Genomic DNA, 23855 nt, shown 5'->3' on the forward strand with positions numbered 1-23855 from the left:
AAAGATGCCTCCCCACTTTTTTTCGTGCATGGATGCCTGTTCATGGACAGAGAATCTGCTTGACTCTTGCATGCTGGCAAAATGGATGGCCCGGAGGACAGTGGTTGAGGACAATCTACTAGTGCTGAGTGAAATGGCTAAATCAAGTCTACTTCTCACCGACCAGAGAGAATCTTCTAAGGGAACTCTACATCTTATTAGAAATAGGATGTCATTTAAGCTCTTTCTAGGACCCAAATAGATTTCGAGATGTTTGGAACAATATGGACCCAGCTTTCTTGATGAGTCTAATTTGCTTTTAATAGAAAGAAATTAACCAGACCTAATCCAATAAGGCCCAAGTTAAGTTTAATTCCAATTCTGTCCAATATCTAAGTAGCTGATTGTTTGCAACAAATCTAAGCCTCATCAAGTCAGCCAAGGTGATGGGTTTGGCCACTAGATCCTATATATCCATGTTGCTGGACTTTTTCCTATAACTTGTAACATACAGCAGTTGTTTGCAGGCCAAAGAGATCTTGTTCATATTGTTCTTTCTTCTAAAATCAACCACCTAGTGAGTTGGATGAGGGCCAAGGTTGCATAGTTTGTATGATGCCACAAATCAACTAGGTGTAAGATAACTTAACATACTGAATGTTTCCTTCTACATATAGCTAATCATAGGGTTTTGTTTTTTTGGAGGGAGGAAAAGCCACCCGAAATTTATTCAGAAGGAGAGGAAACAACTATGGAGGAGAGATGAGAAGGGGAGTAAAAGATTAGGCGGAGCCTAATCAAAAGGAGACAGATACATCAGCAATTTACCTGCCTAATGTTGTACCAAATCTTTGAAAAACAGAGAGATGCTTTTGATTACACAAAATAGACTAGTCATTGAAGAGGTGGATGCTGGACTGTAAAAAATCATCTGCTGAAGGAGCTATGTTTAAGAATATTCTTGTAATTCTTTCTTTCCAAGCCAGTCCATAGAATACAGAGGAGAAATTCTTCTGCAGGTCCTCACTGTTTAATTTGGCAACAATCACAGTACGAAAAGGGTTAAGGAAGCTGCATCTAAGACAGATGTAATCTAATGATTCGTTGGCATCATTATAGAAGACATAGCCTCCAAATCGACCAAATCCATACGATTGACCCACATGATTCTTATGGATAGCTAATATTACAGTGTTTTATTTTACATGAGGAGAAAATCTAGCTTAGATATTTTGATTGTCGGCGAAGACTGCATAGCATACATTGTCGGTGATGCTTCAGTAATCCATAGGTCAAATATATGAAACTGTTGATTTGACTTAAACCCAACAAGAATTAAGTCTAGGCACAGTGTTTTGGGCTCATATTTCTTAACCAACAGCTTACCAAAACAACCCAAGGCTTCATGTGCTCTTAACCAACCACTCATCTCAAAAACCTAAAGCCTCCTTACATGAAGTCTGATCACGAGATAGAGACGGGGAGGGGTAAGATGACGGTCGCATTACTTAGATAAATAATTAATTTATAGGTGATTTGAGTGCATAGCACCTAGCAATCTTAATTTTGTAATACATTAACTAGTTGCTTGAATCCAGACACAATCGAACCTTGATTCCTTTACCACACAAAACTTCTCAGATATGTATGTATGAATGTGCGACGTGTCTATGATTCTCCCTTTTAAAAATATCGGTATAGACTACATGAATCAATCAATGGATTCTAACACAACCCAATAAGAAAGAAAGAAAGAAAGAAAGAAAGATCGCTGCATTGCAGCTGCTATAAAATGAAAAGGCAGCCCATTGCTTTTCACCATTACCTCTCTAAAAGGGCAACCAAGGAGCTCCAAACACATCTCATCTGTTTCTCTTTCTCTCTCCGTCTCTCTCCCCACCACCTCCTCCGGAATAAAGACTTGTTCCTTTGGTTGACAACTTGCCAAACATGCGCTCCATGTCAAGCCCGTGCTCCTCCAAAGGCATCGCTGCCATCGTCGGCGTCGGCCCCAAACTCGGCTGCTCCATTGCTCGAAAGTTCGCCTATGAAGGCTACACCGTCGCCATCCTCGCACGAGACCTCGGTAAGCAACATCCATCCATTTATTTCATTCTTCTTCCCTCATCAATAATCATCGATTCCAATCTCCAGCATATGCGTTTATCCTGCAGCCAAACTATCGAGGTTCGCCGAGGAGATCGCCAGGGAAGCCAAAGCTCAAGTATTCGCTATCCGCATCGACTGCTCCGACTCCAAGTCAGTGCGCGAGGCCTTCGAAGGCGTGCTTTCGCTCGGTTTCGTGGAGATTCTTGTCTACAATGCCAGCGAGCCTGTCTCCTGCCAGCCCACCAAATTCACTGCCATTAGCCTCGAGTCTTTCAAGCGATCTCTCGCGGTCTCCACAGTGGGGCCATTCCATTGTGCGCAGCAGGCAGGCACCTGAAAAAAATTGAGCTTTGTTCATGCATTCTGATCATGGCCTTCACTTGGACAAGTACCATGGATTGTTTGGTACCAATGCTTTCATTCTAACGATGTGTAGCTTATGTTGTTCCAAGGTGATTCCTGGGATGGTCGAGAGGGGCAGAGGCACCATCATCTTCACCGGCTCCTCGGCTTCTCTTAGTGGCTTTGCAGGCAACTGTGAATTAAGTAGGATCTTATTCCAAACAAAACTTTCTATTGTATGAGATTGTATGTTAATCTAGATTAAGGCTAATGCTAAGTCGCTTTACGAATAGGTTGTGGGAAATTTGCTCTGAGGGGATTGTCGCAATGTCTAGCGGGAGAGTTCCAAGCATCTGGTGTACATGTTGCTCATGTTATCATCGATGGAGTAATTGGTATGCCCAGGTTGGTTAGTTATATATAATCATAAGCAACTAATTCCACTCCTCAGCACCTTTCTTTCTAAGACAACAGATCGAATTTCTCTACTCTCTCGTTCTGAAACAACTAAAATTTTTTCTTTTTTTCATTCATCATTATTGTATTTATTCTGACCTCCATCTTAGGTCGAAAAGTGCACAAATAGAAATTGCAAGAAGAACACTCTGCTTCCATCTCATAGTATCTCAAGATTTTGCATGCAATATCCTTTTTTTAGATCATTCTCATAGTTTACACACACACACACACAGATAGAGATATATATATATATATATATATATATATATATATATATATATATATATATATATATATATATATATATATATATATATATATATATATATATATATATATATATATATATATATATTATGTGCATTTTAAAGCATAGCTGTTGTATTTTGTCCATCCAAGAACCTATACTATAACAATAACGGATAAATCTCGACCCAACTACCAAGGTCCTTGTTGGCCAATCATTGGGAAACCTAGTAATCAGATTAATTACCTTGGTCATAACCCCTGCTTAAGAGGTAGAGTTTGTACATTTGTCTATCCTTAAGATTTCGAACCCAGGCAATTAGAATACAAGAATGGCTCTCTCTCTTCCCCTTTTTGTCTTTGAAAAAAAAAATTAAAAGGTAAATGGAGTCAAGTTCTCATAAGTGATTTTCCCTTTTGAGAAAACATTATTACTTGCCATTGAAAATACGATATTTTTTGAGTTCTTTTGATGAGGCTTAATCAGATCGTCACGAGGAGATCAAAGCGTAGACCTTACAATGGATCCGGATGCACTAGCACAAACTTACTGGCACATCCACAACCAAGATAAGAGTGCGTGGACGCAGGAGATCAATCTACGATCATCATCAAACCAAATACCTTAAGCACCAAAAATACTGCTGTGAGTGATTGAAATAAGGGGATTTGGTGGTGTCATGATTCATTTTATCATGTTTGTTTAGGTAGGGGTTGGTGGATGCTCTTGTAACTTGATTCCAGCTATAAGGATTCCATAAATTTGTAGCAATCAAGGGTGGGTCCACCGAGGTTGATTACTATGTCCGATTATGTCCAAGCATATGGTTATGGGGAGAAAATCGTGTCCTTCTTGGATGCACTCAAATTGTAGTGTTCTTGACACTATATCTTTCTACATCTTCTTTATGCAAGAATAGCAATTTATTTTTACTTTTGTCTATTTATTTTTAAAGAAGACTTTTTTTTATTAAAGGAGGAGAAAATTTTACTTGTAAGCAAAAAAGAATGAAGCCTTCCTTAAAAGTTGAATCTTTTTAATGAGTGGAACCATCCTCCATATATGAGGAGGTTATGGGTTGATCCTTGTTAGCGTTAATCTAGATAAAAATATTTGATGGTGCTACCACACATATCTTTCCAAATTAATGAGCTAAGATTGATAGGTGATACTAGTACACTTGTTTTCATATCTAAAAACAATAAATATCCAAATATTTACCCTAAATTCATGCACAGAAGATTGATGCCATGTTGGGAGCTGATTGTTAAAGATACTTATAGTTTAACAGAGTGTATATATAGGAAAATCTTAGCTGGCCTGCGACAAGTGTTTTCGTTATTGCATTTATAACTGATGAAGTTGTGATTTTCCACTGGAATTTTGAGTAAGAATTTGAAGCACAATATCACAGTGCCTAAGCAACTTCATTGAGGCAATGCAGCAAAATCTTGGAAGAATTTCTTCTTCTTTTTTTTCCTTTTTTTTGAATGAACAGAAAGCAAATATTCCACTAGAGAAAGCAATATTCCACTTGAGACTACTGTATTGGTGATATTTTTCACAAATGCTTTGGCGAAATTTTTGAAAGCACCGAAGTTCCCAAGCACTCACCTTTTAAGGGAAAAGGAAAGCACCATCATTTTGCGAGGCTACGGCTTACACACTTCTGGTTAGAGACAAAATTTTCAGGTCACCGCCAATCATTAAGATTCGCCATCAAGTCGATGTCAGAATCTCCGAGCCCAAAGGGGGCCTCCCCCAGCTTATCAAATGTGGTGACGTCATATAGACCATCAAAAAATTGATAGAAATTATGCTCATTTCCTGTCTAGACTGAGAGATCACTCAGGAACAGTGCGGTAGAAGATGACTCATTGATAGCATTATTTCATGGGTATATGAGGATCCGTGTGACCCTTATTAGTTATTCATCGGAGAGATTTTGAGTACTTATATAAAATCAAAAAATTCAAATAATATTTTCTGGCTAGCTTTTGGATGAGGTCATGAATTGTTGCAAATGATATCAAATCCAGATTTAAAGTTCGCGCTAGCAAATTTATTTTGTAGAAAAATTTTAGTATTTTAATTAACTAAATTTATAGTTAATGATTTTCTAAATTTTAAGAATTACGGATTATAATATTCTTATTTAGATTTAAACGCTCTGAATCGATGTTTGCTTTATTATTTAATGAATAATGAATTTGGATCATTATGTTATACATTTACTTGAGGTGGATTTGTATACAAATTATGATTGTTGGATTTATATTATCATGGGCGTTACCCCTTGATAGCATAGTCATATTATGTCCCAAATTTTGGACGTGATATTTTATAGTATTAAAACGAACCCAGTCTATGACTTATGTGGAATAAGGATGCTGTAGCACAGACTCATTAAAGTTGACCATAGATTGATCGTAGTACTTGTAATTAAATTTGAATGGATTTGGATCCTAAGCCTAACGAAAACATCCAGACTTAAACAGGAGGAGTATGTAAAAACTCGAGCAGGCATATGCTTACTTCGACATCAGTTACTCACCAGAAAGATCTTGAATACTTATACAGGATCAAATAACCCACATAATACTTTCTAGTTAGTTTTTATGAGGTCCTTGCTTGTTACGCTAATGGAGCAATACCATATATAATTGAAGCAACAATGCTGTCCCCGATAAATGGGAGCAGAAAGATGTTAGAATCTGATTGGCAATGCTTATAGCACAAAAGATGAGAGGACCAAGATCAGCATAACATATGGAAAAGACTAAAGCTTTTAAACCTTCTTCAAATAAATGGTCCCATATATCCTTTCCTCAGTGGACACCGGGGTCACCAGTTAGATTGCAGTGTGCAGTGTGGCCGGATGAATGATATTGCATCTCTGGATGCAGGCATTTAATCCAATAAAAACGAGGGACCGTCCAACAACCCGATCAAAGTGAACATTATGATTATAAAGGTAAACATTAGTTTTTGGCAGGCAAATAGAAGGGTAAGAGTGATAAATCTAAATTAGTGACAACTTGAGAGAAGGAAACAACATAAATACTCATTTGACTTAGCACCGATGATCTAAAAAGCATGTCATGGAACATTATGAAACTTGCAATCCAAACCTAGCCTGATTTTGACCGAACAAGTCATGATCTCAACATCCATGGTTTAGATCAGATTCCACACAAGCCTAATTATATGATTAACTCAAGAAAATTTTGACCAACATGCAAGTACTCTATTGATTTAACCAGATACAAAAGAGCTCAAATGATTGAAACTGGCCCATAAAATTCAGAACCAAGCCAAAGCAATGTAGATAGTGCAATATTATGACCATAATTCTTTAGCTATCACCTAATTTGACAGACCAAGAGGCTAAAAGTAGTGGTAAAATCTCTCCACCATTTCTTATATTTCGTTAAAGAGAACAGGTAAAATCGAGACTTACCAACTGCTTCAATATCCTTGTCATTGTCTCATCTCGTCTTTGTCACAGACTCATCAAAGCCTGGCCTACCAGGACAGAAAGGAGTTCCTTGTTCCATCAAGATGATGATAACACTCGTTACCTGGCACCAAACATACGAGGACCATATAGAAATCATTGCTGAATTCATTAGACACCAAATCATTCAGAGAAAAGATCAGCTGGGTAAGGACAATACCTTCCAAACGTGGACTATTCAAAACCTTTGATCTTCTTTTATTTTGTCTTCAGATTTTCACCTCAGCAACTAAATATCATACCTTTTTCCTTATAAATGGCCGTGCTTACGATTATTTATTTATCCAATAACATCATCAGAGACAGTTGACAACATCCCTGTTGGGGTTTCACATCCGCCATCTAGCTTTAAGAATCACCAGGAAGATAAATAATCTAATCATGGACTTGCTATTGGTATTTCACTATCAAATAAAGACATTCTTTTGAAAGTTCAAATCTCAGCCAACATCCTCTGCAACACATTGCAATGGCAAAACAGCTTTCTCAAATCAACCAGCAAATTCTGAGGTGGTAAGCAAAAACAAAACGATGATATTTAAGGGTTTGCATGCATACCAAAACTAATGATAACTATTGCAGTAACCCTACGACCACACCATCATAAAAGTGACAAGAGGATTAGGCTAGGTTGGGTTAACATTTTTTCATTTAGAGAATTTAAATCTTGCACTGGAAGACTACAGAATGAAATCCCAATCTAGCCGAAAGAGAGGCTGCTGGACCAGCCTGTCGATATGCATAGATCCACATGTCAGAAGAACAAATCTAAACTTGGCAATTGGTTGAGCAGATCTTCAAGCAATTGGTGCCAATACTCAGGTCAGCATAAATTTCAGAATCAGTAACTTGGCCCAGCCCACATTTCTTCAGCCCTTTCTAATTGGCATGATGGTGATGGATTATCTGCTCAATGAAAATGCGCAAGATGCCCATATGAGATGAAATCTGAGATGAATTCATTGTCTTTTGCTCCATTCTTAGCAATACACTGATACATGAATTCTTGCATGCAGGCATGTGTGCATATATGTTCTATGCCTTCATTTCCTTTTTTCCTTCTGCGAATGGACCACTTTCCTCTCCGTCTCTTTATATACATAGAGAGAGAGTTACGCTGAGATGCTTTTGAGAGCATTTGATCCCAAATACTTCCTAGTCAAAAGCAAATGAAGGATCTTTTAAAAATGAAAATCAGCAGAGTAGGTCATGATGTAAAATATATAAAATAATTGGAAACAGTTTTTTTTAATTACTGTGGAGGTCTCCTGGCAATAGATCAAGTTGGCAGAAAATGAATGGCAGCAATATATCTAGTAAAAAAAAACATAACATAAACTATATAATTTGTAATATCAAGCCATTGATCATGATCTAAATTTCTTAAAACATATATAGATAAAATTTCAACTAATTTGGATTTTCTTAACTATAGATCAAATTAAAACATGATATCATATGGTTGAAATGGTCAATTTGGTTTTCATTTGATGAATGGGTAAAAGATCTCAAAAATGCATAATCTTTGATTTCTAGCCTATATATGTACATATAGGTATATCTATACATGTATATATAAATATATGCATTCATGCAAAAACATAATCACATACATGCATACAAAAACAGACATATATATCTATGTATGTATTTATGTGCACCAAAGATTGCCTATGATTATGAGGTATCAAGTTACATTGGTTACAAAACGAAAGAAATTGAAGAACCAAAAGAACTTTTATAAGGTGTGACCCATATAAAAACTCTTGGCAGATGATATATAATGCCAAAGACATTCCAACACTTGGTAAGAAACAAAGTCTGGTCACTTCCAGAAGATTAAGATCACTAGTGCAATATAAATATGCAACCAATAAAAGTATGAATATCGGACTCATAGAGTGTGCATTACTCAACTGATAGAAAATAAAGAAAAAAAAACTTCTTTTTTCATGGAACTAAGGATCAACAAGTGCATACCAATTCATATGTCCAGTACCATACCGTACTAGTAAGGCATCAATATCAATACGCCCCTCCTTATCACCTTGTGCTGACACATGCTATGTCACCTCATTTTTGTTGTGTTAGTACATGCTGTACTGTACTCCATCGTTACTGGTAACTCAACCTACTTATGCTGTAGGTTGCTGAAGTGGAAACCATAGGGATTCTATCAACAATATTTGATATTATATTGAGAAATCGTCTAAACTCTAAACAACATAAATCTAATTATGGTTCAGTTATTCAACATCTTTTTTTAGTTATGCAGATTTTGTCTCCAGATATATCTTCATATTAGGTTGTTGCATGGGTGATCGCTTCAACCTAATAAGCTGAATCAAATTAAAATAGTACGAATTCTGCTAATAAATAGTTTTGTGATGGTATTAGAAAGTTGTAGCGGTTGAAGGCACTAGAAAGTTTCAGGAGATCATATCAACTTACGTTACAATTGATTCAGTATGTTAAGGACAACATCTAAGCATGTAAGAATTGCAAAATTACAGAAGTCTTTTAGTTGCACTATAAGAAAATAGAGGTATCGCCTGTTGTAAGTAGAAGATTTGTGGATTGTACAGGATACAATTTATCCTAATAAATCAATTTGAACATAAATGATAAAACAGGAGTCAGTAAAATAATTCTATCATTTGTTTATCTTATCATATATCTTTTCATCACATGTTTATATTATATGTAACAAGTTTTTTTTTAAAGAAAAAAAATATTATCCTCAAGTGTGGTGCTAGGGCAACAAGGAACTCTCAAACACAAGAAAAAAGTTAAAAAGCCAGCCTGCAGTCTCTTATTGCTCCTTCTCTAGCAATCACCAACAAGTTGCTAAGCAAAACAAAAGTTATCTTCTCCAAACTTTAAAATTACAAGCACAATACACACCTTCTTGAACTGATACATGGTCATGTGCTCTCTGTGGTGGACATTAAGTTCTACATTCAAGTCATTGGTAGTACTAAGGCATGGAAAAACATGATTAGGGAAGAATCATGTTTACTCTTAAAGAAATGAATATGTTAAAAAAAAATGAGATTACTGGCCTTCAATAATGCTGCCCGTCCATGAGATTATTAGTAAAGTGATATCATCTTTGACAATCAAGGCTATGGAAATGTCATATCTTAATGCTTTTTTGTAGAACAAAAATTGCATCAACAAGAGATAGAAGGTAAATCGCTCAAAACTTGATTATAACTTTGACATCAAAAATGAACAATCTTTAAGGAATTTTCACTTTCTCCTAATGCAACAAACAATGGGAACAAGTCAAATTCTAAGAGCAAAACTACAGCCAACAGATCATTGGCAATAGTAATAAAGGTCAAAAACAAGCTTCATCAAGGTCTATGAATAATTTGAAGTTGATTTAACACTATTAGATGTGGCATGAATAAGCTTTCCAATGCCTCAAAAACAATGAATTAAAATAGAGGAGCTATGACCCTTCCGCTGAAGACTTGTTAAAAGTGGCAAAAACTATGATCGTGACAATGGCATGGAATTCAGCATGAACTTGTTCTTTATTCTATTTCCTGTAATTATTAAGTCACAGTTTGTCTCCAGGTCTCACGGACATGGTTTATAACGTAGAGCATAAAGTTCATTTTTGTTGAACAATCCATCTGATCATGAACATGAACTAAAAAATTTTGGGTTAACTTGAAAAAAAAAAAATTAAATGCATATTTCATCACCTGAAAGAGGGATATTTTGACCTTTCCACCATCAATGACGTAATTTGCAAAGATAATGAACACAGAAGACAGTTACACAAAGTGTAAGCAACTGATGCAACCAGTTGCAAAGAGATATTCTAGGATATGAGTTTCAATTGGATAAATAGGAGACTTGTGATATATTTGAGATCTTTTTGATGTTTTGGGTAATATGAAGGATTATTGAAAAGCTCTTAAACTCTTAGTGGATGTTAGGTGAATGTCTTGCTAATCAAACTGAGTCCAATTAATTTCTTCAGGTCTAGGTGCTTTTGGAAGATAGATTGGTGATCTTACTTCAGTAACATTTGGGCAAGACTTCAAAAATGCAATGCTTCCAGGAGTCCTTGAGAGGTACTTTGCTCGTCTATTCTATACACAATAGAGGTCCAATGTCATGTAAGAAAATTTGCAGTTTGTTTTCCTTAAGGTTTCACCGTCACTTCTTTCTTTTATCTCCTACTCTCCTCTCTAAATGCTTTCTTTTTCTTCTATTCTTGTTGTCATTCCCCTTTTCTGGTTTTTGCTATCTTATGTTACCAGTTGTTCTCTCAGATTGGCCATCAAACCAATCCTTGGTCCCTAAATAAACCCTTTTACGAACCAATAAGGGCCAGCGTATCAATTTTGCATGCATTCCCTACCCCCCAATGGAGCCCTAGAAACCCATCACTAATCATTCCTAATCAAAATCTGCATTGCCTAAAACTACATGCACAAAGATTTACAGACAGCTAGCATATAAAATCTCAAAATAATGCTAATAGTCTGATTTGTTAGCCTCCTCATATTTTAATCAACAGGAGGCTACACTACAATCCAATTTGAGTAGGTCCATAATGTTACACCAGCGCTGCTAGGGGAGAAACTGGTATACAGCAGAAGAAATGTAATTGTAATAAAAATAAGAGATGAACTGAAGTTTCAGAGAGTTGCAAGGCACACAAGATATTGTTAAACAGGCCTTCTCAGATTCTTTCATAATGAAATGGATTGTCATGATTTTATCATGACCGCTGTGATAAAAGGGACCAATGCATGGAAACTAATGGAGTTGAAGGATGACTTATTTCTGGAAATTTTTCATGTCATCTAGTCTAGACTAGTAGTAATGCTAAAGTTGGTTATAATTTACAGACATGGAATAGATAAATTGTTTGGTCCTAGTCTGATCTTTACGACCATTAATATCAACAGCAGTACCAAGCTTCAGCCCGAGAGAACACTATTAGCTCTCATGTTTCACAAAGTGTTTAGTTTTTTTCCCCTTAAAAATAAATGATGCTTGGTCAGTTTGTTCCTTTGTATCACAATTCAATCTTTATATGTAAATCGATACTAATGGTAGAAAGACTCCTGCTCAGATGTTCAGTTACTCATGGAGTTATTTACAGAGCCATCACCTCTGGTTCTTTCTAAAAGCCTAAGATACATTCATATTTAAATGCTAATGTTCAGCACAACTTTGAGTCCACTGTTGTTACCTGTCAACCTTGAGAATCCTGATAGCATTAATCCATTCATTATAAAAGGTATCACAAAGCACCTAATGTCCATACAATATGAAGAATGTCCATTCATGTTGTTGTCTTTTACATCAACCAAAAAAGGAAAATTTGAACACTTTCAACCACATTGAAGCATTGGCATGTAATTGTGTGAAGTGAGAAAGGAGAGGAGAGAGAGATGTAGAGAGGGGAGGAGAGAATATCAAAGGAGAGAAGTATTTGCTCTTAATTCCACACCTCAAATAGTGCCATAGCCTACTTTTTACAGTAGAAGGTGGCTCTGTACAGTTCATATACAGCTCATATACAGCTAAGAATACAGCTAACAATACAGCTCATATACAATTAACCTACAGCTCATATACAACTAAAAAATTGCAAACAACTATTTCCAGTGATGAAAATGGGAATGTCCACTACAGTTTTCAACACAACAACCTACAAACAAAACCCAAAACCGTATCCTAGCATTGTTAGCTAGAAATTCAAGTAAGTAAATTGAAATCAACTACAAGTGGAAAAGCCTTCATCTCACCTCAGTTGACATCCTGATGTGACCTCGTCCCCGACAACCTCTGCTGCTTCTCCTAGAGATCACCCACCAAGGCTTGCCGCAGGCTCTCCCCAAGGTAATACAGAGACCGCTCACTCTCCAGCGGCTAGGCGGGCTGCGGGGCCTCCGTCGGATCCTGCCACAGGTACTTGCCCTCGTCCTCGGGCTCCCCGGCAATCTGGCACATGTTGTGCAGCACGACGCAAGCGACGATGGTCTGCGCGGCATGGTCGAGCATGACGTTGAAGTTGCGGAGGATCTTCCACTGGCCCTTGAGGAGGGCGACGCCAGCTCGACGGAGATGGCACGGGCTTGGCGAGGGCGGCGTCAAAGGCGTCATGGACGGGGTTGGGGTTGGGGGAGGAGGAGGAGAAGGAGCCGGAGGAGAAAGGGGAGGAAGGGGAAGGAGGAGTCGCCGGCGAGGAAGGGGCGGAGGTGGAGCCCGCCGCGGAGGGGGGGGGCGGGGTCGTGGAGGATGTCGGAGGAGGCAAGGTGGTGATAGAGGCGGCTGTCGCAGAGGTAGGAGACGGGGTTGGCGGCGGCGTGGGGAGCGAACGCAGGCATCCAAGAAGATGAGGTGGTGGTCAGCGACGACCAGGAGGAGGACGGAGGGGAAGGAGCGGTGGGGGGAGTGGAGGTCGGCGTCGGAGGCGGAGGAGGATGCCCGTGTAAAAAATGTGATTTCTGGGAGCTGCAATGATTGTAAGTCAAAGTTTGCACATCCACGATGACACATCTCTTTTAGCGACAATATCCCTGGTTCAATTGGCCTCCTATATTTGAGTGCCAAATATAGTTGATGAATTCATCTGCAGATTATAGAAGAATAAGGCTAAATTATAAACTGAGATAAGAAAGTATCAGGGAAAAGAATATGAAATTCAACAAAGTGGAGCCCTCATCAAACTGATAGCCAAGAGACGCCCTTTGTGATCTTTATAATTTTCTTTGATCTATTGCCTGAAGAATTTTGGGGGCCGTGGATGGTGCAGGTCGGGGTTTGAACTTGAAGGGGAATTGGGAGATAGAGGGAGATGCATCCACTAGAATGAGATACAAGAATTTATCAGGTGGGGGTTCCAAGAACTTGAAAACTAGGTGGATGAGATACAAGACACATGCATTTATCATAAAAAGAATTTCAAGAATCTGATAAGCTTCAGCAATATCTTCACAAACTGGATCCTGAAATGCAATACAGCTAACTTAAATTTTGTACCCATCCCCCTCTGCAGTTCATCTTTGAGACAATATATTTTTATTCAGTAAAATGGAAAAATGATGCAGGGATATGATGAACTTTTTGAGAACATGTTAGCATACAGATGGAGAAAATTTGAGCAAACAAGCTGAAAAAGCAAGAATAATCAAATGCCCTCTTAATTGCTTGACAATATTGCACCCTACTGGTCATTCATCAAGAAATGAAGAAAACATAAGCAGTTGAGTCCTGCAATGACAAACTTAATGTTAATAGAATAGGTTTCTCAATTTACATTGAAGCTGCATTAAATACCTGCTAGGACAATCGGATAGCACTGTGGGTACGTTGAGGCATCACTAGAGTCAAATAATTGAAAGTACTGCCTCCATTGGTATGTTCAGGCGTGTCTCAACCTCCCCAACTTTCAGCTCTAAATTCCACCAAGATTTTTTCACTGGAGACTTAACTGTTCACAATTGCACCACTCTTTGCCCACAGATAATCAGAAGTCCAATTCTTGGATACATCTTTCACCTCTATATCAAATAATGCTGCTCAGCATACTAAAGTGCTCCATAATATAATAATTTACCAATATTGGTTCTGTTGCTCCTAGTTAACTTACAAGATCCCTGGAATTCCCATTAAAAATCAATCCCATGATCCGAGCATTAGCAAGGGTGGAGAAAGCAGCATGTCCATCCAAAACATGGGTAATACCAGTCATCATAGAAAGGAGAGATTGCTCCGAACAATACAGACAATCAGAAAAAAATGAAGACAAGGGCCTTGACAATTTTCAAAAAATGTAGTTAACCATTATTTTCATATCAGCAAAGAGAAAACAAAAGACTCATAATACCCTTTTTTTTGACAATTTTAATAAAATGTAGTTTCCCATATTGCAACTGCAATCGGCTTCTATCATTTAAAGGGGATCACATTAGATATCAAGGTGAACTTCAGCTCTCCCACAACATTTACTATTTTGGAACATCTCCCTGCATTATCCTCCAAGGGCCCCAATAGAATTTTGGCTTCATAATAGGTACTGCTTCACCTGGATGATCTTCCCAATATTTTTCCTGTTCAACAACATCATGAAGAAGAAGAAACAAAGTTAAAACCTAGGACCTAAAGGTTAGCTGAAACTTTTGTTAACAGCCATAGTAAGACATCAGGGAACATATACGATGCAGCAAAGTTATTTTAAGACATATCTAGGGTATACAGGCAGATAATTAGCTATAATGCAGCTGGCCTTCGATATACTCCATTCCTATCAACAACGAAGATTCCATAGGCCAATTCTGACTTTTCACATCAGCTTTGGATCAAGGCAGCCATTATAAACATATCATGGATAAATTAAGGCAACTTTTTAATGCATATGCCAACAGAACCATGTCTATTTTTGTTCCTAACAATCGACACAACAATAAATATCACAAAACTGGGAAAGCAACAGAATTTTGCTTTTCTTTCTGTCTATTTTCTTTCACTTGTTTTTCTCATTGCAAAAGAACATCTACACTGTCACTACACAAGATCAAGCAGTCTGCCAATTACCATGTTTATATGAAGAAAAAGTCTACTTGTTTTCACAGAAAAACTTGACTAGGGACATCAGGAAGAGAGGCAAAACAAAACAACCAATAAGTTTCCAATACTCCTTTCTCTGCGAAGTCACTGGTGGGGCACCGATCTCCTTTCACACCAGGCATGCATCAACATATTCCTCTTGATAAGAATAGTGAAAATGACTAAAATGTAACTTCCCATGGAATGGAGATATCAGCCGTCTATTAATGGGGTGGCAATCCCTTGCAATCTTCTTGTGGCATCTACCCTAATCACTCCCCTTCTTCAAATGCCCCCTTCCACCAGTTCAGAAACTACCCAGCCACCATAGCCATTATCTGACATCAGGAAAACCATAGCCCTCCTACTGTACCACACCCCCCCCTTAAAAAAAAAGGGAAAAAAAACAAAACAGATAAAAATGTGTTTTTTTAACTGAAAATCAAATTAATTGATATGTAACAAGCATACTTCTTCTCTATCATTCTAGAAATGACCTTTCAATGAAGAAAGTTATACGGAGGAAAATTCAAGATTGACATGCCCCTCAACTTTCTTCTCAGAATCACTTACTTTCAACACTTTAGGATCGTACAAGATAATAAACTGGTTCATTGAATCAAAAGCAGAAGAATTTGTTTGATATGAGCTCATGTATCTTTCTTTCTTTTTTTGAGAAAGAGCACCTGCATGTCACGTTTATGCTGCATCAACTTATGCATTTAGGAACCTATGCTCTTATGAAAAATATGCAAAGCAAGAAACATAATTACAGACACATCTGAATTGCTTCAATATAGTGACCTCGAAGTACAAAGAACGAGGAGAAGTCTCAGGTAGGAATTGTTCATTACAAGAAAAATAGCATGAAGTTCCAAAAACTAAATTATAGTAGAGAACTAGTCTCCTCATTACTCTACACATCATATACAAGAAGACAATCCCTTTCAATGCACAGACCATTATTTCTTTCATCAAGAAGTACAAAAAGATAACACTTGAACATGGAGTATAGCCTTTAAATTAAATTCTTTCAAATTACATAAAAATCAAGAAACAAATGATCGTTTATCATCTTAAGCACCATCTAGAGTAAATCTTTAAGCCAAAAAAAAAAAATCAGAAATTGACGAACTAGAGGCAGGGGCAAACAAATGAGGACTGCATGAGTTCGTGTGTACCTTATACAGTTGCTCCGTTATTGCGGATCCTACAACGCCAGTGTAGAAGGCAGCTGCATAGACCGTTATAAGAGGTGTGAAGGATCTCGGGCGCCTGTAGGGCTCCACCATATCCCAAAGAACAGTCTTTTCCCACTTGTAGAACAGCCTATCGGCATACCACCTCCAAAATCTAGTTGTCATCCGTGGAAAGAAAGAATTCCTTCAAAGAATCAAAGAAAGATGAAAGTTTTAGGCAACCTGCCCACTCGCCGTTTATACCCTAAATGGATTAGTGATTCGAATTCCACGATCGACCAAGAGATGGAAATCCAGGACTTCTCTAAGTTCTCTTCTGTGCCAAAAACGGGGGGGGGGGGGGGGGGGGGGGGGGGGGGGCGTGGAAACGATGAGGTAACTGAGTTAAATTGTAACCATGGTTGAGATCTCGAGGTGGCAATGATGTAGAACCTATTCCAGAAGAAGAGGGAGAAGAGAAGGAGGAAGAGGAGGAGGAGAAGGAGAAGAGAAGAAGAGAGGAGGAGGATACGTGGGGGAGAAAATTTCTTAAACTTTCATTAAACCCTAATCATGAAAATAGATCCCTATATATAGGGCCAAAATACACAATTTGCATAAATCCTCTTACACAGAAATAAATCCTAATAAACCTACAAATAACACAAATAAGCCCTAAAATGCAAACAAGCCCAGAAATAAAATAAATAAAATAAATATGCAAATAAACGAGTCTGGCTCAATCCGGGGGCTCAGGATCATCTGGATGAAGGGCTCTGATGTCCCCATCAACTCCTCCCGGGTGAGAAAAACTCGACCCCATCGAGTACAAGTCTGGCTGGCTGTCGTACTGCTCCAGAAGATCGGGGTCAAGGCGCTGCAACTGTGCTCTGTAAATCCACGTTACATCAGACTTTGGTCGACCTTTCCACCGAACAAGGTAACGTTCGTAACCACCGTTCCTGGTTGAAATAACCTGCTCATCCAATATATGTTCTATTTGTTCTCTGCGTGCATGAAATTTGGGAGGTGGTGGCTCAACAGCAGGTAATAGGTCAGGGTGTCCAACATGGGCAGGTATATCAATAAAGGGGTCAGAAGGCATGAATATTATCTTTTTGTATGGGACTAAATCTTCAATATTAAATGTCGCACTAATCCCATAGTCATCAGGAAGATCCACAACATATGCATTCGAACTAATTTTCTTTAAGATTTTGAACGGTTCTGCACTACAAGTTTGCAATTTCTTAAACGTATCTGAAGAAAATCGTTCAAGCCTAATTCTTATCATGACGTAATCTTTTTCACTTAACTCTTTATAACGTTTGTATAAATCAGCAAGGGATTTATATTTTAAGTTATTTAAGTGACTACAATTGCTGATTTCTTGATGCAATGAATATGGATGTGATGCAATTGATTATGCAGACTCAACGACTCTATACTGATGAGACATGAAAAATAAGTCTATGGGTTGCCTAGGTTTGTAATCATGCACCACTTCGAATGGACTCATACCTATGGACTTGTTAACCGAACTATGATATGCAAATTCAACTGTCGATAATATTAAATCCAAGGTCCTAGCATATGCATTTGGGTTGAGCCTATGATGTGGAAGGTTAGGCAGAAATACTCCGGAAACTAGATCAATTGCATGTTGGATATCACGCATCGGAGAAAGTGCATCCGAAAGATCATCAGGGACTACATCATTAAACTCCTCTAGAAGGGAAACTACTATAGGGGAATGTTCAAGATTGGACTCCACATGGGTATCTCTAGCTACAAGTGCCAATTCAGGTGGCTGGCTCTCAATATCTATCACTACCTCTTCCACAGTAGTGATGTGAAGTGGCTTGGTTGTACTTAGATCAATAGTTTTCTTGGCAAATCGTTTTGAACAAAATCTAATTCTATAGGTTCGTCTTCAAAGTCTTCTTCATAGTTTTCTATATTTGGTTCATAGACTTTTTCGACATATTCGACCTCTTGGCTCCTAGCTTCTGGTTCAGTAATCAGGTAGGTCCTAATGGAACATTGGGATGCTATGTGGTCGAATTGTTGACATCTTGAGCATTGGATTTGGTGCCCAAGAAAATGGGGAAGGATTACAGGTGGTGCAACTAAACCGATTTTAGGTTGGGCTGCAACAGGGGTTAGCGGTGTAGGGGTTCTAGAATTTTGCATGAGCTCATGGATCTCTTGTGTGAATTCCTTGTATCCAGCCCGCATGGCAATGATCTGTTCCTTGATAGACCTCAAAATGTCGAAATTCATGGTAGCTACAGGGGTTTTAGGTTGACTGAGATAGTACTTCATATCACTACAGGTTGGCATGCAATGATGACACTGGGTGATGATGTGAAATGCAGTGTCACTAATGAAACCCTAATAACTATAATGTAGGACCAAATTTGATGCAGGACAACCTACTAATGCAATCTATTATGATTTCAGAAATCAGCAAGTCTTCATAATAATAACTTTAAATTTAAATGTTGCTGATTTTTACTTCGGTTATTCAGAATTAAGGATTAAGATTATTCAATTTAAGAAGTTAGATTGCAATCAAGTAGTACAGTTGTTCTGATCCTAAAGTAATCTGATCGAATAATATCGAGAAACGTCCTGTTACTAAGGTGTGCTAATTTAATATCTAGATTTTAAAAAGGCGAATAGAATGGGTTTGAAAGTAGGGGTTCTATGTTCTAAATTTTGACAACAAAAGTAAGTTTTCAAAATGTGGCTATCATGCAAGAGAACCATAACATAATTAAATAAACAAGCCCAAAAAAAGTAGAAACCTTATTACCTGTCGTGAAGTAGGCGACCAGGATGTGTGCTCGTGGGCTGGGCGACGATCGGTGCGCGGTTGCAGCTGATGGATCTTTTCAATTGGCTTCAATTGGCTTCTATTTGGATCTGATCACAGCACTTTGGCTAGTCTGCTGGGCTTGTAAAATGGAGGAGAGTGGACCTGCTGAGTTTGTGAGATGGGATCAGGCCTCTGTAGTTAGGGCCTGCTGGCTTGGGCCTGTGAGGAGGCAGTGGGTGGCCCGGCCCAAAAGGGGCCTGTCTGGGGTCGATAGAGAGGTGCTCGGGTGAGTTGCAATGGGCGAAGAAGAAAAGGGATGAGGGGGAAAGGGAGGGCGGTGAGCTGTGGATGAGGAGGCGGTGGTGAGTGGTGGAGGGGTGCGGCAGCGGTGCAAAAGATGGGGAGAGGTACACGGCGGGGCAGTCGGACCGTGAGGAGGAGTGGGCGGCGGAAGGAGGGCGGCGTGCGGCCTGTGGAGTCGGCCGGTGGTGAGGAAAATGGGAGGGGATGTATGAGGAGGCCGTCGGCGTCAGCTCGAGCCCCGGCAGGATGGTGGCGTCGGCTCGGGCCCCGGCGGGATGGTGGCGTCGGCTCGGGCACCGGCGGCTCGGGCGGTGGACGACGGAGGAGAAGGAGGGGCTCGGAGACGACGGCGCTCGGCGACGGGGAAGCACCGTGAGGGAGCGGCGACACCTCAGCGGTTCGGCGAAGACGGCGGCGGAGGAGCCACGACAGCGGCAGCGGCGGCGGGGCGACGACAACAGCGGCGGGCAGACGATCGGGGAAGATGAACAGGTACCCTTTCCTTTTTGCTTTTTTTTTTTGGAACCCTTTCGGGTTCGGGTCATCGGATTCGGGTTTTTAGAACGCAACCCGCTCCGATACCCGTTAACGTCAGCACGTGCAGTTCACGTGCACGGTTTTTTTTTTGGACCCGGGTTACCGGGTTGTGGGTTAACGGGTTGAGAACTTACCCGTTACCCTGATTCTTTCTTCAACCTCCCGACGAATTCGGGAGGGCGTCGATCTTCACGGCGGCGGCTGCAGGCGGGGCGGAGGTCGCGGCCGCGGCTCGGCGGCAACGGTGGCAGCCGATCTCGGGTTTCCCGGCGGCGGTCTCCTCTGTGGGCCCGATGCAGGCGATTGGCGGCAGACGCGGGCGACTCGGGTTGTAGCGGCGGAGGGAGGCGTTAGGACGGCGACGGAGAGGAAGAGCGGTGTCCCACTCCCGGATCTGGCCACGGACGGTGGCCACAGGGGTCGCGGCCGAAAACTTCCTCCGTCAGGACGGTTGCCACACGGTTGACGCCAGGACGGCGGGTTTCCGTGGGGTCACGGTGACCTCCGGCAGCGAATCAAAGCGGCGGCGCTGGTGTTGTCGGCGGTGAGGGATAGAAGCGGTGGCCGCGAGCGCGGTGACGGGTGGCCACGGGAACAGGGTACCTGCAAAGGGGTTTTCCTTTCTCCTCTGGTTTGAACCGAGAGAGAAAGAGAGAGATTCCTTTTTTTTTTCTCTGGTGAAAACCGACAGAGGGGAGGGAGGGCCTGGTGAACACCGAGAAAGAGGGAAAAAAAAAGGGAACGCTGGATCGTGGCTTTGGCAGCAGTGGCAAAGCCGAGGCTCTGATACCAAGTTGATGTAGAACCTATTCCAGAAGAAGAGGGAGAAGAGGAGGAAGAGGAGGAGAAGAAGGAGAAGAGAAGAAGAGAGGAGGAGGATACGTGGGGGAGAAAATTTCTTAAACTTTCATTAAACCCTAATCATGAAAATAGATCCCTATATATAGGGCCAAAATACACAATTTGCATAAATCCCCTTACACAGAAATAAATCCTAATAAACCCACAAATAACACAAATAAGCCCTAAAATGCAAACAAGCCCAGAAATAAAATAAATAAAATAAATATGCAAATAAACGAGTCTGGCTCAATCCGGAGGCTCAGGATCATCTGGATGAAGGGCTCTGATGTCCCCATCAGGCAAGTAATCTACCCTAGGATTGGGAGATAAATGCAACCAGCTACTCTCAAAGATTATTCTAATCCTCAGTGTGAGCAAGTATAATGCAAGTATGGTCATAATCAGACACAACGCGTTCGCTTACAGCCTTTCAGCACTTCTTTCAAGGTCTATAAAGTAGCTCCAGATTATGCTATTGCTAGTATCCAGGACCGCTGAGGAGCCCCCCTTATTTTACTCAGGATGTTTGTTAGTGTTGGACACAAGATGGGCATTTCATATACAACTGGTTCATTATAAGTAGGATAAATCTGACCATAATTGGGAAAATAGTGATCCATTGTTGACAAAAGTGCACTTTTTCACTGCCTCATGTTCGCTAAATGTCAAGTTCTAGAAAAAATAATTACATATATGTACGTATTCATGCAATGGGGGGTAATAGCTGAGGATATATTCCCAACCAAAGTGCCTGCAAATTGCAAGTTTTTTGAAACCATAGAAGATTTTCTGATACGTAGAAATTCAGGACATCAGGCAGTTGTTAGAGCTGAATTTGTATGGACGATCATTCAACTTCGTATTCACGTTATCTGACATGGATAAGTTGATAGGATCTTCACTTGGTTAAATTTTATTATAGAAATGAAGAATAAGACCATGTAGTTGAGCATGTGCATGTTTCTTAGCGTGGAATCAATCTAGCAGCTCATGGACCACGACCTTCTCCTCTATGACTCTGAGGCGTGTAATGTTCAGGTCCAGCAAGCTACCATTAAAAAGGAGAGGTTTTTATATCATGAACTCATCAATCAGTCATAGCTATCTATTATGTTAAAAATCACCATGTAACACAACCATAAAGAGTAATTGAAACTAGCAAAGTCCTTACACACAGTCACTTCTACACGCTTAGCTGGAAAACAATAAAAACATAAAGCGTTAGTTTTAGAATTTTAATTCACAAGTAAAAAAGCATTTTTAGTACTCTATTTCATAATAAGCTTAAGCTTGCATCCGAACATATTATCCACAAATAAAACTTCAAGATGAAACAAGATCATATAAATATCTAAATAGAGAGCATAAAAAGAAAAAAAAACCGAATTCCCCTGGCGAACCCAAGTACCAGAGAGCAACCCTAGATGGAAGCAAACCCTTCCACTTTAGACAACCAACAGGATCTACCAAGACCTAACCTAGAATCCAGTTCGTTTAGGAAAAGCCACAGAACCCTAAAACCCTTTCAATGAGAATCCCTAAACCCTAATATCACCGACTAGAGAGGGAAAGGGGTAAAAGGAAAAAAAATAGAATAGCCTATTGCTGATAGACATAACCGAGAGGAGAAGAAGAAGAAGAGAGAATACCTTCGGCGATTTCAAGGATTGATAGGAGAGGAAAGAAGATGGCGAAGGGGAACGACGCCGCAAGAGCAGAAGCTCGCTTCCAGCAACAACGCGTCGGTGGGCGACCCGGGTGTATAAGAAGATATACTCAGGCAGGTCGAAATTACCAAAATAACCCTGATCGTCGGACCCGACCCGAATCCCGAGCCTGAACACAGCAAACCCATTTGGCCAGGTTGCACGGAGTCCTGAATCAGTCCTGCTGTCCCGACCGGACCCAACACAAGACCCACATGTCACGTAAGGCCCATCTAATGGACAATGGTATTTCTGCATAAATTTGAAATCCGAGTCCTAGAGTTAGCTAATTTGGATTGGTTACATGTCAAACAACAGGCTGTTTGGTTGCATGCATCTCTAGTTGCATCTCCAACCAAAGATTATTATTATTGTATTCCAGCTTCGCTTACTCTTCTTCCAGGAGTTGTACTTCTTTGTAGATGTCAGGCACTCGACTTCAAGGAATGCTATCTAGTCCTTCTAGGCTTGCAATTTATCCTGGACTGACATACATGCATCCAGGGCAAGCTTAACTTCTTCTTCAAAGGAAGAAATCTTGACTTCTAGATCATCGGTGGAAGTAGTTATGGCATCTATTTCCTTGGTCACGTCAGCCAATGGATGGTGAATATTAGAAAGGTTGGCCATTCTATGACAAAGATCATCAGCTTGAGTTGCTGGGAGGTAGACTGAATGTTGAAGGGTTGAGTTGCATTTGAAAATTTGGTTATGCTCTCTAGAGAAACCAATTCATTGATCGGGGTGGTGGGAAAGTGATGCAAAAGCAACAACTACTTAGCCATCCTCACTTCTATAGTACTGCAGCTCACAAATTTTTTTTTACTCTATCTTGGACTATAACTCTCAGTTTTTCCCCCACTTTTTATAAAAGATCTCTCTATTACCTCAGATGCCGGATTCGGGTTGGAAAGAAGTAAGCGGGGACTGGACAGGCGGAGGCGGCGGCGGCGAGCCGAAGGATAGAAGGGTCTCAAAGCCGAGGGAAATTAGGAATGGAAATTGAAGGGCTGAGGATCGACCGATCGGGGGGAAATCACGGATGGATCCGATCGGGCGAACGGCTTGGTTCCGGCTCGGGTTCACCAACCAAAACCGAAGCGCCGCTCGGTCCGAGTCCAAACTCAAACTAGCTTAGGGTCTAGTTAGATTTAGGCTCCGATGGGGCCTCGGGCTTGATTCCGAGCTTAATTTCAGGCTAGATTCAGCCTAGGAATTGTTATTTCATTAT

The 23855-nt window shown here is 40.1% G+C and overlaps 2 protein-coding genes and 1 long non-coding RNA gene across 5 annotated transcripts; 1 reads left to right on the forward strand and 2 right to left on the reverse strand.

Annotated features, from left to right (window-relative positions):
• Positions 1-1625: 1625 nt before the first annotated feature.
• On the reverse strand, positions 1626-6807 carry LOC148699922 (uncharacterized). Its single transcript, XR_015973822.2, has 2 exons — positions 6597-6807; positions 1626-2421 (listed from the first exon to the last, which is right to left on the reverse strand). It is a non-coding gene; the product is annotated as an uncharacterized LOC148699922 (long non-coding RNA).
• Positions 1930-4068, forward strand: LOC103711987 (NAD(P)-binding Rossmann-fold superfamily protein). 2 transcript variants are annotated; one of them, XM_008798349.6, is made up of 5 exons: positions 1930-2065; positions 2154-2413; positions 2541-2634; positions 2724-2835; positions 3623-4068. In XM_008798349.6, the coding sequence occupies exons 1-5, from the start codon at positions 1930-1932 to the stop codon at positions 3762-3764; spliced, it is 744 nt and encodes a 247-aa protein (XP_008796571.4). In that variant the 3' UTR covers positions 3765-4068. The 2 variants fall into 2 exon arrangements, with proteins under 2 accessions (XP_008796571.4, XP_008796572.4); XM_008798350.6 differs by having other exon boundaries at positions 2724-2825.
• Positions 6808-7023: 216 nt separating the features above from the next.
• Positions 7024-22709, reverse strand: EMB2752 (embryo defective 2752). 2 transcript variants are annotated; one of them, XM_089927393.1, is made up of 6 exons: positions 22568-22659; positions 19233-20881; positions 16418-16619; positions 13968-14740; positions 12434-13260; positions 7024-7808 (listed from the first exon to the last, which is right to left on the reverse strand). In XM_089927393.1, the coding sequence occupies exons 3-4, from the start codon at positions 16598-16600 to the stop codon at positions 14639-14641; spliced, it is 285 nt and encodes a 94-aa protein (XP_089783519.1). In that variant the 5' UTR covers positions 16601-16619; positions 19233-20881; positions 22568-22659; the 3' UTR covers positions 7024-7808; positions 12434-13260; positions 13968-14638. The 2 variants fall into 2 exon arrangements, with proteins under 2 accessions (XP_089783519.1, XP_008796573.1); XM_008798351.6 differs by lacking the exon at positions 19233-20881 and having other exon boundaries at positions 22568-22709.
• Between the last annotated feature and the right edge of the window lie 1146 nt (positions 22710-23855).

The sequence above is a fragment of the Phoenix dactylifera genome, chromosome 15 (assembly GCF_051530095.1).
Source record: "Phoenix dactylifera cultivar Ajwa chromosome 15, Ajwa_hap1_PhDact_Kaust_v1.1, whole genome shotgun sequence".
NCBI lineage: Eukaryota > Viridiplantae > Streptophyta > Magnoliopsida > Arecales > Arecaceae > Phoenix > Phoenix dactylifera.

Coding starts and splice junctions, on each gene's coding strand:
- LOC103711987 (XM_008798349.6), top strand. CDS start 1,930: ATGCGCTCCATGTCAAGCCCGTGCTCCTCCAAAGGCATCGCTGCCATC. Junction 2,414..2,540: donor CATTCCATTGTGCGCAGCAG/GCAGGCACCTGA, acceptor TGTTGTTCCAAG/GTGATTCCTGGGATGGTCGA. Junction 2,836..3,622: donor GGAGTAATTGGTATGCCCAG/GTTGGTTAGTTA, acceptor AGGCTTAATCAG/ATCGTCACGAGGAGATCAAA.
- EMB2752 (XM_008798351.6), bottom strand. CDS start 16,600: ATGACAACTAGATTTTGGAGGTGGTATGCCGATAGGCTGTTCTACAAG. Junction 14,741..16,417: donor TAACGGAGCAACTGTATAAG/GTACACACGAAC, acceptor GTTGTTGAACAG/GAAAAATATTGGGAAGATCA.